The sequence below is a fragment of the Malus domestica genome, chromosome 11 (assembly GCF_042453785.1).
Source record: "Malus domestica chromosome 11, GDT2T_hap1".
Classification (NCBI taxonomy): domain Eukaryota; kingdom Viridiplantae; phylum Streptophyta; class Magnoliopsida; order Rosales; family Rosaceae; genus Malus; species Malus domestica.
In genome coordinates, this window is record NC_091671.1 from 6,814,787 (window position 1) to 6,826,640 (window position 11,854).

General features: G+C 38.5%; 2 protein-coding genes across 6 annotated transcripts; one reads left to right on the forward strand and one right to left on the reverse strand.

The window, feature by feature from the left end:
• Window positions 1-168: 168 nt before the first annotated feature.
• Window positions 169-6,412, forward strand: LOC103447449 (alpha-glucan phosphorylase, H isozyme). Its single transcript, XM_008386644.4, has 16 exons — window positions 169-603; window positions 719-975; window positions 1,061-1,240; window positions 1,465-1,641; window positions 1,725-1,810; window positions 2,057-2,246; window positions 2,452-2,544; window positions 2,869-3,053; window positions 3,199-3,316; window positions 3,399-3,527; window positions 4,008-4,226; window positions 4,326-4,529; window positions 4,733-4,891; window positions 5,020-5,283; window positions 5,564-5,754; window positions 5,994-6,412. Exons 2-16 carry the CDS (start codon window positions 757-759, stop codon window positions 6,118-6,120), a joined length of 2,541 nt encoding a protein of 846 aa, XP_008384866.2. The 5' UTR covers window positions 169-603; window positions 719-756; the 3' UTR covers window positions 6,121-6,412.
• Window positions 6,413-6,865: 453 nt separating this feature from the next.
• On the reverse strand, window positions 6,866-9,975 carry LOC103447448 (serine/arginine-rich splicing factor SR45a). Of its 5 annotated transcripts, none has more exons than XM_008386640.4 (7): window positions 9,810-9,975; window positions 9,275-9,297; window positions 8,934-9,011; window positions 8,727-8,829; window positions 8,484-8,633; window positions 7,981-8,044; window positions 6,866-7,901 (listed from the first exon to the last, which is right to left on the reverse strand). In XM_008386640.4, exons 2-7 carry the CDS (start codon window positions 9,295-9,297, stop codon window positions 7,111-7,113), a joined length of 1,209 nt encoding a protein of 402 aa, XP_008384862.2. In that variant the 5' UTR covers window positions 9,810-9,975; the 3' UTR covers window positions 6,866-7,110. The 5 variants fall into 5 exon arrangements, with proteins under 5 accessions (XP_008384862.2, XP_017191375.2, XP_008384864.2 ...); XM_017335886.3 differs by having other exon boundaries at window positions 8,940-9,011; window positions 9,281-9,297; window positions 9,810-9,951; XM_008386642.4 differs by having other exon boundaries at window positions 9,281-9,297; window positions 9,810-9,951.
• Window positions 9,976-11,854: the final 1,879 nt, after the last annotated feature.

Genomic DNA, 11,854 nt, shown 5'->3' on the forward strand with positions numbered 1-11,854 from the left:
AACTTTCAATTAATTGTGAACGATTGTCGCTAACATAGCTTTACTTAAGCTCCCCTATAAAGAATTCTTACATGCACACGTGATCCAGATCCAAGGCACCTTGGATCAAATGCAATGACGTGGGATCCCTACCTAAAATTAAAAAAAGGCAAAAGAAAATGTCAAAATCTGATCCCCAATTGAAGCAAAAGCTTGTGATTTGCACCTCTCACTTACTCTTTAGGCTCCATTTTCATGTGACCGTTCACCTTCACGTTCACGTTCACTTCACTCCAACAAAACAAGAGAAAAAATAAACAAAAATATGAAAATTTTCAACCTCCCTCCTCCAATCTTCTTCTTCCTCCTCTCACCTTCTCTCTCTCTTCCTCTCTCTCTCTCTCTCTCTCTGATATTTTAGTTCACTTCCAAAACTCTCTTTCTGTTTGCTTCCTTGTCTCTTCCCCCACTAAAATATCTCTCTTTGGCCTTTATTTTATAAAAATATCTCATCCCTCCTCCATTCAGATTCTATGTTAAATTCCTTTATGCTCATAATTTCCAGCTGATTATATCACTCCAAGAACCTCACAATTCCAAAAACCAGAAACCCACTTCAAAGATGTAATCTTTTCTCTATTCCGCTTCTGGGTTTTGTTTGTTTGATCAATTCTCTTCTGGGTTTTTGTTTACAGTGTAAATCAACACAAATTTACTAACTTTGCATTGATTTTTTCAGATACTTTTGAGGATTGGGAAGCTGTTGCGAGTTCAGCCATGGCACCTACTGCGAAATCGGACGGAAAAACAATCATAGACTCCGCCATTTCATCCAAGATTCCGGCGACCGCAAACCCTTTAGCCGAAGAACCGTCGCAGATTGCTTCCAACATCAATTACCACGCGAAATTCAGCCCCCACTTCTCGCCGTTCAAGTTCGAGCCGGAGCAAGCCTACTACGCGACAGCTGACAGCGTCCGCGATCGCCTGATCCAGGTACTGTACCGCCGTCTCTCAGCCTCCGGGATTTCATTGGCGGACGGTTTTGATTTTTATATTTTTCTTTGTTGGCTTTTTTTAGCAATGGAACGAGACGTACCTGCATTTCCACCAGGAGAATCCCAAGCAGACATACTACTTGTCCATGGAGTATCTTCAAGGACGAGCCTTGACCAATGCGATCGGGAATTTGAATGTTCAGAGTGCTTATGCTGATGCTTTGAACAAGTTGGGGCATCAGCTGGAGGAAATAACAGAGCAGGTAATCTCCGATACGATTTTCGTTCGTTTATTAATGTAAAGATTGAGTTTTTGTTCTTCCACTCAATTAAATTTTGAGCGTTTACTTTTAGTGTTGTTGAAATGAGTTGTATTTTTTACCTCAGAGGTTGTTAAACATTTAAAATGGATTCTTAACTGGTTTTTGTTATATGAATTCGACGTGCAATCTGTTGATGGATGATTGGTAGAAATGAATCTTTGTAGGAAAAAGATGCAGCACTCGGAAATGGTGGGCTGGGAAGGCTTGCTTCGTGCTTTCTAGACTCCATGGCAACGCTAAATTTACCTGCGTGGGGGTATGGTTTGAGGTACAGATATGGTCTATTCAAGCAGCGGATCGCCAAGGATGGCCAGGAAGAAACTGCAGAGGATTGGCTAGAGGTTCTGTATCACCTTAAGTTCTGTAAAATTTCATGTAGTTCATGAATTCTTACTGATACTTTTTTTTATTGAACTTTATGCAGAAGTTTAGTCCGTGGGAAGTTGTCAGGCATGATGTTGTGTACCCTGTCAGATTCTTTGGCCATGTTCATGTCAATCCTGATGGATCGTAAGTATCTAATACTGATAACAGACTAGATTCGTAGCTCCAAGAATGTTTTTTAATCAATTATCGTAAATTCACATGTGACATGATAGAACCGAGCGCAACGGCGTTCTAGGATTCATATAGCTAACCCCACTTAGTGGGAAAAGGCTTTGTTGTTGTTGTATCGTAAATTCACATGCAACTTGGTTGGTTGCTTGAAATATATGTACACTAACTCAGCAATAATTTCTTATGACTATATCACAGCCGAAAGTGGGTTGAGGGAGAGGTTTTGCGAGCTCTGGCTTATGATGTGCCAATTCCAGGATACAAAACCAAGAACACTATTAGTCTTCGTCTATGGGAAGCTAAAGCATCCGCTGAGGACTTTAACCTATTTCAATTTAATGATGGACAGTATGAATCTGCTGCGCAGCTTCATTCTCGAGCGCAACAGGTTGGTCATTAATATCCTAATGGCAAGGTAGTCTTGGAACCACTTGCCATTGTTCAAGTCTTCAATAGACATACAATCAAAAGCCTTTTGAATTTCTTATATGTACATATATGTGTTTATATTACTGTGTATAATAATGTGTGTCCACCACATCGTCATGTTAAAATGTTTTCTTGAACCACGTTATGAAATTGTGCTTTTACAGATTTGTGCTGTTTTGTATCCTGGAGATGCCACAGAGGAGGGGAAACTTTTAAGGCTGAAGCAACAATTCTTCCTGTGCAGTGCATCACTTCAGGTTGGTTTATTATCATTTTAGCCTTCATTATTTTGTTGGTGTAAGAATCACCATTTTTTTCTTTCTATTTTCTGTTCCAGATGACCGTTTAATATTTCAAATTTAATTAAAGTTGAGAAGGTGAAAAGAATCTCACACATTTAGAGAAAATTTTCAGATTGACGTTTTCCCTCACAGTGGTGCTTGATTTCAGATTTCTTGTGTTTTTTGTTTTTAAGATGAAAATTACATATCTAGTCTTCTCGTTAAGAGGCATTTTCAGTTTCTAGTTTGACATCCCGTCAAGATATTGTGATCATCACTCTTTAAATCTTGAAATTACAGGATATTATTTTTAGATTCAAGGAGAGGAAACAGGGGACAGACTCATTGCAATGGTCAGAATTTCCAAAAAAGGTTGCTGTCCAAATGAACGATACTCATCCTACACTTGCAATCCCAGAGCTAATGCGATTGCTATTGGATGAGGAAGGGCTTGCGTGGGATGAGGCATGGGAAGTGACAACAAGGTGCATTCTATTTCATGTTCTTTTAGACTTTCTTGGTTGAAGTTGTTGCCGCACATTCTTCTTTCTTCCATGACTGCTCTCCACTTATTTGTAGTGCTTTTTGCACAAGGAGCTATAAAGTGCTAACTCATAATAATTGAACCAGGACGGTTGCTTATACTAATCACACAGTCCTTCCTGAAGCACTTGAGAAATGGTCACAAACTGTAATGTGGAAGCTTCTCCCTCGCCATATGGAAATAATAGAAGAAATTGACAAAAGAGTAATATTTCTCATCTTTTCTGCTTTGTTCTGTTTATGCTTAAAATTGTCATCTCCTAATGTAAATTCTTGCATCCTGGCAGTTCATTGCTATGGTACGTGCTACACGAACTGATCTTGAGAGCAAAATTCCCAGCTTGTGCGTTTTGGATAACAATCCCCAAAAGCCTGTTGTGCGTATGGCAAATTTATGTGTGGTGTCTGCACATACGGTAAGACATCTATTTTGGGAAATTTACAAGTATCTCATGTAGTTTATTTTGAGCTGTCTTCAACATAAACATATGGTAACCTGGTTATTAGAAAGGCAACTTATTCCCTTTTTCCCTAAGAAAAAGGGTTGGGAGAGCAAGCAAGAGATTGTATGCAATAGTGAATACAGAGTCTATGACTCTAAGGTACGGTCCACCATGTACGTTGGTGAGACTTGAACTCAAGCTTTTAACGAGGAGAAGCAAGTTCTTCCCAGGAAGACACCCATTGGCAGTCTGTTACTCTGCATAAGTGCATATTTTGACTATTCTATTTTATTTCAGAGTCCCATTTTTAGTAAAATTTAATGAGGCTTGAAAATAAATATTTTCTGCTTTCCTTTTGTTTTTTTCCTCCCACAATATAAGACCCCTTATTTCCACATTTGAGCTGTTTGAGTGTTGACGTTGAGAAACTCATTGCTTTCCGTGTCATTGTAGGTTAATGGTGTTGCCCAATTGCACAGTGATATTTTGAAGAATGAGTTATTTGTAGACTATGTCTCTATATGGCCAACAAAGTTCCAAAACAAAACCAATGGGATTACTCCTCGTCGGTGGCTTCGCTTTTGCAGTCCTGAGCTCAGTAACATAATAACCAAATGGTTAAAAACTGATGAATGGGTTACCAACCTGGACCTACTTGTAGGTCTTCGAAAGGTATGTATTTATGTTTTCAAAATATATATAGAATTGTTTGTCCTTGCCAGAGCGTTCCTGCAGTTGAATTATTAAAACTCAATGTGTTTTCTCCAACAGTTTGCCGATGATTCAAAATTACAAGAAGAATGGGCGTCTGCCAAGATGGCTAATAAGAAGCGTTTGGCACAGTACATAGAGCATGTGGCAGGTGTCAAGATTGACCCAAACAGTCTATTTGACATACAAGTGAAGCGTATCCATGAATATAAGAGACAGTTGCTGAATATTCTGGGTGCAGTTTATCGGTATAAGAAGTTAAAGGTATAAAAAGCATATGAACCTGCATGCTCTTCCAACTTGATTTCTGTATGCATCTTTGTCAATTTCTTCGTAATGGTTTTGCACCCACTAATTACACTTCATAGAGTTTCATCAAATTCTTTGGAGGCAGGATTTAAGGCTAAAGAACACTAGTAAATTTATGCATGGTTTTTGAGAACTTGCTTGTAACTGAACTGTCGCAGGAGATGAGCCCTGAAGAGCGGAAGAAGACAACTCCACGTACTATCATGATTGGAGGAAAAGCATTTGCAACATATACAAATGCAAAAAGAATAGTCAAGCTGGTAGACGATGTTGGTGCTGTGGTCAACAAGGATCCCGATGTCAATGGCTACTTGAAGGTTTGTTAATATTTTTAAGAGGTGCTTCATATCTCATATTTGCTTGCATTGTTTCTGGACATCCTGTAAAGTTTCAGTTGGGAGTTAGGACCCTGGTTTGATTCTGACCATTACCATTAATTCTTCAGGTTGTATTTGTTCCAAATTACAATGTATCTGTTGCCGAGATACTTATCCCAGGAAGCGAGCTGTCACAACATATCAGCACTGCAGGCATGGAGGCAAGTGGCACAAGCAACATGAAATTTGCTCTGAACGGTTGCCTCATAATCGGAACATTGGATGGGGCTAATGTGGAAATCCGTGAGGAAATTGGGGAGGATAACTTTTTCCTCTTTGGTGCAACAGCAGATGAAGTCCCTAATCTGCGCAAGGACAGAGAGATCGGCCTGGTATGAGGCTTCATTTTCTCTTTATTATATTAGTGGCACTCAGATCAGTGCAAGTAGTATGAAAGCTCTGCACTCATTGTTCTTAGAGGTAGATGTCTTCTTATCTTCGTTAGAAAATGGTACTGACATCATGAAGCTTTAATTTCGGGACAACTTGCCAAAGCCTGAGCAATATTTATATGAATTTCTTACATCTAGCTGAAAATTTAATTCATTTTTGTGCGTACTGGTAGCACAACTCTTCCTTATCTGACTTTTCCCCTTCTTGTAAATCACGCAGTTCAAACCAGATCCTCGGTTTGAAGAAGCCAAGCAGTTTGTTAGGAGTGGAGCATTTGGAAGCTACGATTACAATCCACTTCTTGACTCCCTGGAAGGGAACACCGGTTATGGTCGTGGTGATTATTTTCTTGTAGGCCATGACTTCGCACAGTATATGGATGCTCAGGCAAAAGTAGACGAAGCTTACAAGTAAGACGTCAAACCTCCTAACCTTTACAATATAGATTTCTTGAATTGCAAGTATCTACTCGAAAAGAAAATCCGCAAGCATTTACCCACATGTTGGCTGTTGTCATGAATCACACTGCTTGAAATATGAGTCCATCGCCACAATATAAGGATTTAGGAAAAGGTTCGGGGTTTAGGGAGAGTTGCTAATATAACTATTTCCACTACCTTTGATACGGGGACCCGTTTTTCACCTGCAGGGATAGGAAAAGGTGGCAGAAGATGTCCATACTAAGCACTGCAGGGTCTGGCAAGTTCAGCAGCGACAGGACAATTGCTCAGTACGCCAAGGAAATCTGGAACATCGAAGAGTGCCGCGTACCATAGATCCATCCACGGTGCTGGCTCTGATGCTTATGTTAATGTTGTATTTATGACACGAGAAGCTTAAGGTAAAGAATAAAAGAAGCCAACAGAAGTAGCAACCGCCATACATACCCTGTTTGTATTATTGTGCGTGAGGTCTAATTTTGGTCCACACACAACGATCCAAAGACAAAAATAAACAAGTGTGTGTAGGAAGAGAAATAATGCGCATGGTAATCGTTTGGCCTATGATTGCATCACTGTTCGTTTCAAAATTTTCTCGATTACTATGGAAGTGAGTATCTTTGCTCCATTTGGTTATGCTGGATGGTAGTTGGGGACCAAAACAAATTATATTCACGCATCCTAAATAATTTTTCTCACACCTTTTTATTTTTTTTAATATTTTCTACACGCTACTAACACTTAATAGAAAAATATTAAAAAATTAAAAAAATATGAGAAGTAATTTAGGATGTGTGAACAGTCTCCTATTACAGAACTACGTAAACCAAGGACTTTTTCCTAACTCTGTCACGTAAACCGGGTGTAGACCGGGTCAAGACCGCGTCATGTGAGGGAGTTGAGAAGAGTTTGTGCAGCTCTTGAAACTCGTTATTGGGTTGGCTTTTATAACTCGCTAGATTCTACATATGAGAAAATGGATGCTACTTTCAATTTTCAACCTTCTACTTAATCAAAATTTTGTGAGAAACCTCCCCAAATAAAATCCAGTCAGAAGAGACCAGCTCAATCCCTATGAACGTAAGTAATATGTTTTCAACTTCTGCATAAAATTAGACCAAACATCGGAAAGCGAATAGTATCAGATAGTCATGATATGTTCCAATAAAATGACAAACTGGCCAACTCCACCATATACAATAGTTAAGTCTCAGCTAATAGTACCCATCCCTAAAGAAAGACGTTCCCCACTCAACCCCCTATTGGTACCTACATCACGAAATCACCATCCCTACACAAAACTAGACACATGCAAAGTAACATCCTTCACGATGAAGGTGAAGTAGACCTAGGGGTAGCAGATCTTGACATAAATCTGGAACTTGCATTCACACTCGGACTCCGGCTGCTTGAGTAGCTCCGCCTGGAAGAACCCCTGTGAGACTTTGAGCTCCTGCGTCTGGGAGATACGCTTCGAGAGTAACTCCTCCTTGACCCCTTCTTCACCGGTTCAGGTGATACACTAGGGGAATAACTCCTCCTGGAGGTCCTCCTAGGCCTGGGCGAAGGACTTGGGGTGTAACTCCTCCTCCTAGGTCTGGGTGAAACACTAGGTGAGTAGCTCCTGTAACTCCTCCTCCCACGCCTGGGAGAGACACTGGGGGTGTAGCTCCTCCTTGAGCTCCCCCTTCTCCTCCTAGGTGACACACTAGGAGAGATAGAACGATAGCGACGCCTCCTACCATGGTCAGAGTCATCTGGTGAATAGTCCCTGCCGCGGTGTCTCCTTCCATAGTAGGAGTCATCTGGTGAATAGTCCCTGTAGCGCTGTCTCCTTCCATAGTAAGAGTCATCTGGTGCATACTCCCTGGAGTCATATGGAGAGTAGTCCCGATCATGCCTTCTCACTGGTGACCTGCTGTAGGGGGAGCGAAACCGAGAGTAAGATCTACGCCGACTGTACTCAGGAGAGTATGACCTCCTCCTACGGTAGGGTGGAGAGGATGACCTGCTCCTGCTTCGGTCAGATGAATGAGGTGACCGGCTATAGCTCCTCCGATAAGGAGAGTAGGTAGGAGACCTACGAGGAGGTGAGTAGCTAGGGGTTCGTTGTCGAACTACAACAAAATAACAGACATTAGAGCCAGAAATAAGATATGCAGATCAATGCAGAGATGGTCTTTAAAATCAACTTACCGTGAACTGTTCGCAGCCCAAGATACCTTCCTGGAGTGGGAGTTCTCCCTCTCCGCCTTCTAGCCTAAAATAGATGAAGACATAATGAGACCAGGGAAATGCCAATCAACGGGGATGCAACTATTGTAATCAATAACATTGACTTCAGAAGACAAAACTATCAACCGGGCAATGGAAAATAACTGAAATAGCACAACATTCTAATACGTAAAGAAAGAGAGAAATGCAGGGCATACAACCCCAATGATCTGATACTTGTTGAATTTGATTTGTTTGTTAAGTTGTGGTTTGGAATTCGACGCAGAGCTGCTTCACACAGCTAAACCTGCTGCCACAAACACTTCAAGTGGAAAGAAGCAAACAACTTTCAAACTCAAATAACTCGTAGCAAATCATCTTGAATCCATAAACATTGCCAAACGAAGTGTGGTATCAAATAGGATAAGACTAAAAAAATACGACTGTCGATCAATCATCGAAATAAAATATTGAGGAACATTTACCTTCTCCACTGTAATGACACGGCCTTCAAGTACAGATCCATCTAAGTACTTGATACAGCGCTCAGCCTCATCAACGTTTTCCATCGTAACAAACCCAAATCCCCGAGATTCTCTTGTCCATGGATCAACCACGAGATGAACATCAGTGACCTGTAAACCAAAGGTACAGAAACTAAGAACACTACAAAAATAATAAATAACTTCCGAGTTACATAACAGCTAATTAGGAAAGGGCAATCATACCTTTCCCTCAGCTGCAAAGTGCTTCTCTAGCTCTCTCTTTGTAACCCGAGGCGACAATCCAGTCACATACAAATTGTTCCCCGGGTTCTCCACAGACGGACTTCTGCAAAGCCAGCATCAAAATCCATACAATCAGAAACGTCCACAACATAAAAAATATCCAATTAATATTATCCAAATGAGAAGCAACTTTGCTAAAGGCACAACCTTGACCTGTATCTCGACCTTGAAACAGACCTCGAAAGGGAACCACTGTATCGCTTCGGGGATGGAGAGTAGGAATACCTGATCAAGTAAAATGAAAATAAACAAATTGAAAATGAATTATTACAACCAACATGGCTATTCGTAAAGGCTACTCATTGGGTTGTTAATGAGTACCCATTAAGACTCATTTAGTTTGATTTCACCTTGCACCATCATTACCACTTCCAATCTCTGGTAATATAAAATTAAACGGGTCTTAATGGGTACCCATAAAAAAAAGCAATGGCTAATCATAAAAAATTTAAGAACAGTGCAAGGGACTAGTTCTGAACAAAACGCACCTTGACCTTCTGGAGTACGACATCTGAGATAGAATAACAAAATACAAACAAAAACCCAGATTAGTATTAGGAATAACACGAATACATAATTAACAAAAATCAAAAGATCGCAAAAAAATAAAAAAAAGCCCAAAATCTCAACTTTTTGTAATTTTTATTACATCATTAAATTCAAACAACCAGATTCTCACATATCATCATAACGCAACAATTAATCACCAGTTTCAGTAACGAAAATGTATAAAAAAAAATTTAAAAAAATCCCGAATTTCTCATAAATTAATATCAAATCGCATCGGAATTAGCGTCTACAATACCACAAACGTTAGTTTTCTAGATAAATAGACGTCGCTTATTTAAAAAGAAAAATTAATACTTATAAAAACGATCGCCAACAAAATATAACAGAAGAATAGGCGTAAATTTATACCAACAACAATAAATTGAATAATTGAGTGAGAAAATCTAATTGCCTACAAGTACAACTATCATCAGATCAGTGAAGACGAAACACCGAGAGGGAACGAAGGCTTACCGTAGCAATCACAGACAGAGATTAATCACTCTTCACTTTCCGAAATCAACGATCAATCTCTCGCCTTCTCTCTCCTCTCTCTCTCTCTCTCTCCTCTCGCTCTGTAGGGAATAGCTATGTCAGAGAACGGGAATGAACGGTGAAACCCGAGGGGCAAAAACTAAAGGCTTTATATAAGGAAGGAACACGTAGGAGAAGATTCTGGAGCACCGGACGCCAAACCACATTAAAATACAATTTAATGTTACGTCCGGTGCCAACTTATGCCACGTGCTGACCAGTGATGGTTTTGGTAAAATTGGTAATTACCACCAACTTCTTCAGCACATAATCGTTTTTGCAAGTAGCATTTTATTAGAAACAATGAAACGTATTGAAATTCAATGTAAGAAATTCAATTACATTTTGCGTCAAAGATTTTTATGGTCACTGTGAGTATTTTTAAACAAAAATATTATTTTTTTATTAATATTTGGGTAATTATATGTATTTTTTTTTAGTAGTGACAGGACTACATAGGCTGATCGATCTTATTTTAATTAAAAAAAATGTTACAAATGATGAATAAATATGTGTTAAATATAACTCATTTTTAAAGAAGATGTTAAAAGGTCAACATTAAACATAATAGTAAAAAACTAATATTAGTATTTTCCAACAAAAATATCAATTTTATGTGGTATGACATGGATTGCTAGCAAATATAGTTGGTCAATAAATTAAGGTGCTATATGAGTTTAAATTTTAATTTTGTGTTTAAAATTAAGTTAGATGAGTGAGCTAAGCCTCACAATGTACAAATAATAACGTAGTTCAAATTCGTCTTTCGCGATAATCGATCTTAAGGTCTCTCTCATCTACCAATAAAAAGGGATACCAATGACCGTAGTACTAAGTAACAAGGGGTATGATAATTTTTGGAGAAATGTGGAATGATAAATTAGGCATGAAAAGTACAATAAATTTTGTAATCAAATACCCACAACGAAAGTTAAAAAAAAAAAAAAAGGGTTTTATCACAAATGGTCCATGAGATTGATCAAACTCATTATTTTGGTTCCTAACTTTCAAAATCAATTAATGTGGTCCCTGAAATTCACTACCCATCAATTTGGTCATTCCGTTAAGATTCCGTCAACTATTGTACGTGGGACCCACAAATCCAATGAAATGGTGACACGTGGATTACACAAAATAAGGGTTTTTATCACAAATAGTCCCCCGACATTGATCAAACTCCTCATTTTGGTTCTTGAGTTTCAAAAATCAATAAATTTGGTCCCTAACCTTCACTCCCGCACATCAATTTAGTCATTGTGTTAAAATTTCATCAATATTTTTCGTTTGTATGCTGATGTGGTCCCACTAATTCATTCATATAACTCCACGTGGATTAACTAAAAGAAACTATTTTTTGTTAAGAGTGAACCAACATATGAGTATTCTGCATTGACATTTTTCTCACATCCCACATCACCAATTGGAAAAAATTCAATCTAGATTTGATAAAATCGAATCCAAATTCAATTCAAATTTGATGGGACTATAACAAACTAGAAAGAATGAGGAGTGAGTTCAAGATGCCAAGTATTCTAGTGGTTTCATGGTGCCTTCTTTTTCTTTTTTAACATACCTGATGAAGACGATGATGACTTTATTTTTCTTTTAATTTTGATTTTTAGTTTCTTATTTTACTTTTAGTTTTAAATTTAAAAAAAAAAGTTCCTTGTAGTTAATACATGTGGCTCCATATGATTGGATTAATGAGACAAAAAATATCAACGAACCTTTAATGGAAGAATTAAATTGACATGTGGTATTGAAAGTCAGGGACCAAATTTATCGATTTTTGAAACTCATGGACCAAAATGAGAAGTTAGATTAATGTCAAGGACCATTTACAATAAAAACCTTATTTTATGTAATCCACATGTAACCATTACATCGAATTTGTGGGTTCTACATACAAACTAACAGAATAGTTGACAGGATCTTGACGCAAGGACCAAATTAATATGGGGTAATGAATGTCATGAACGATATTG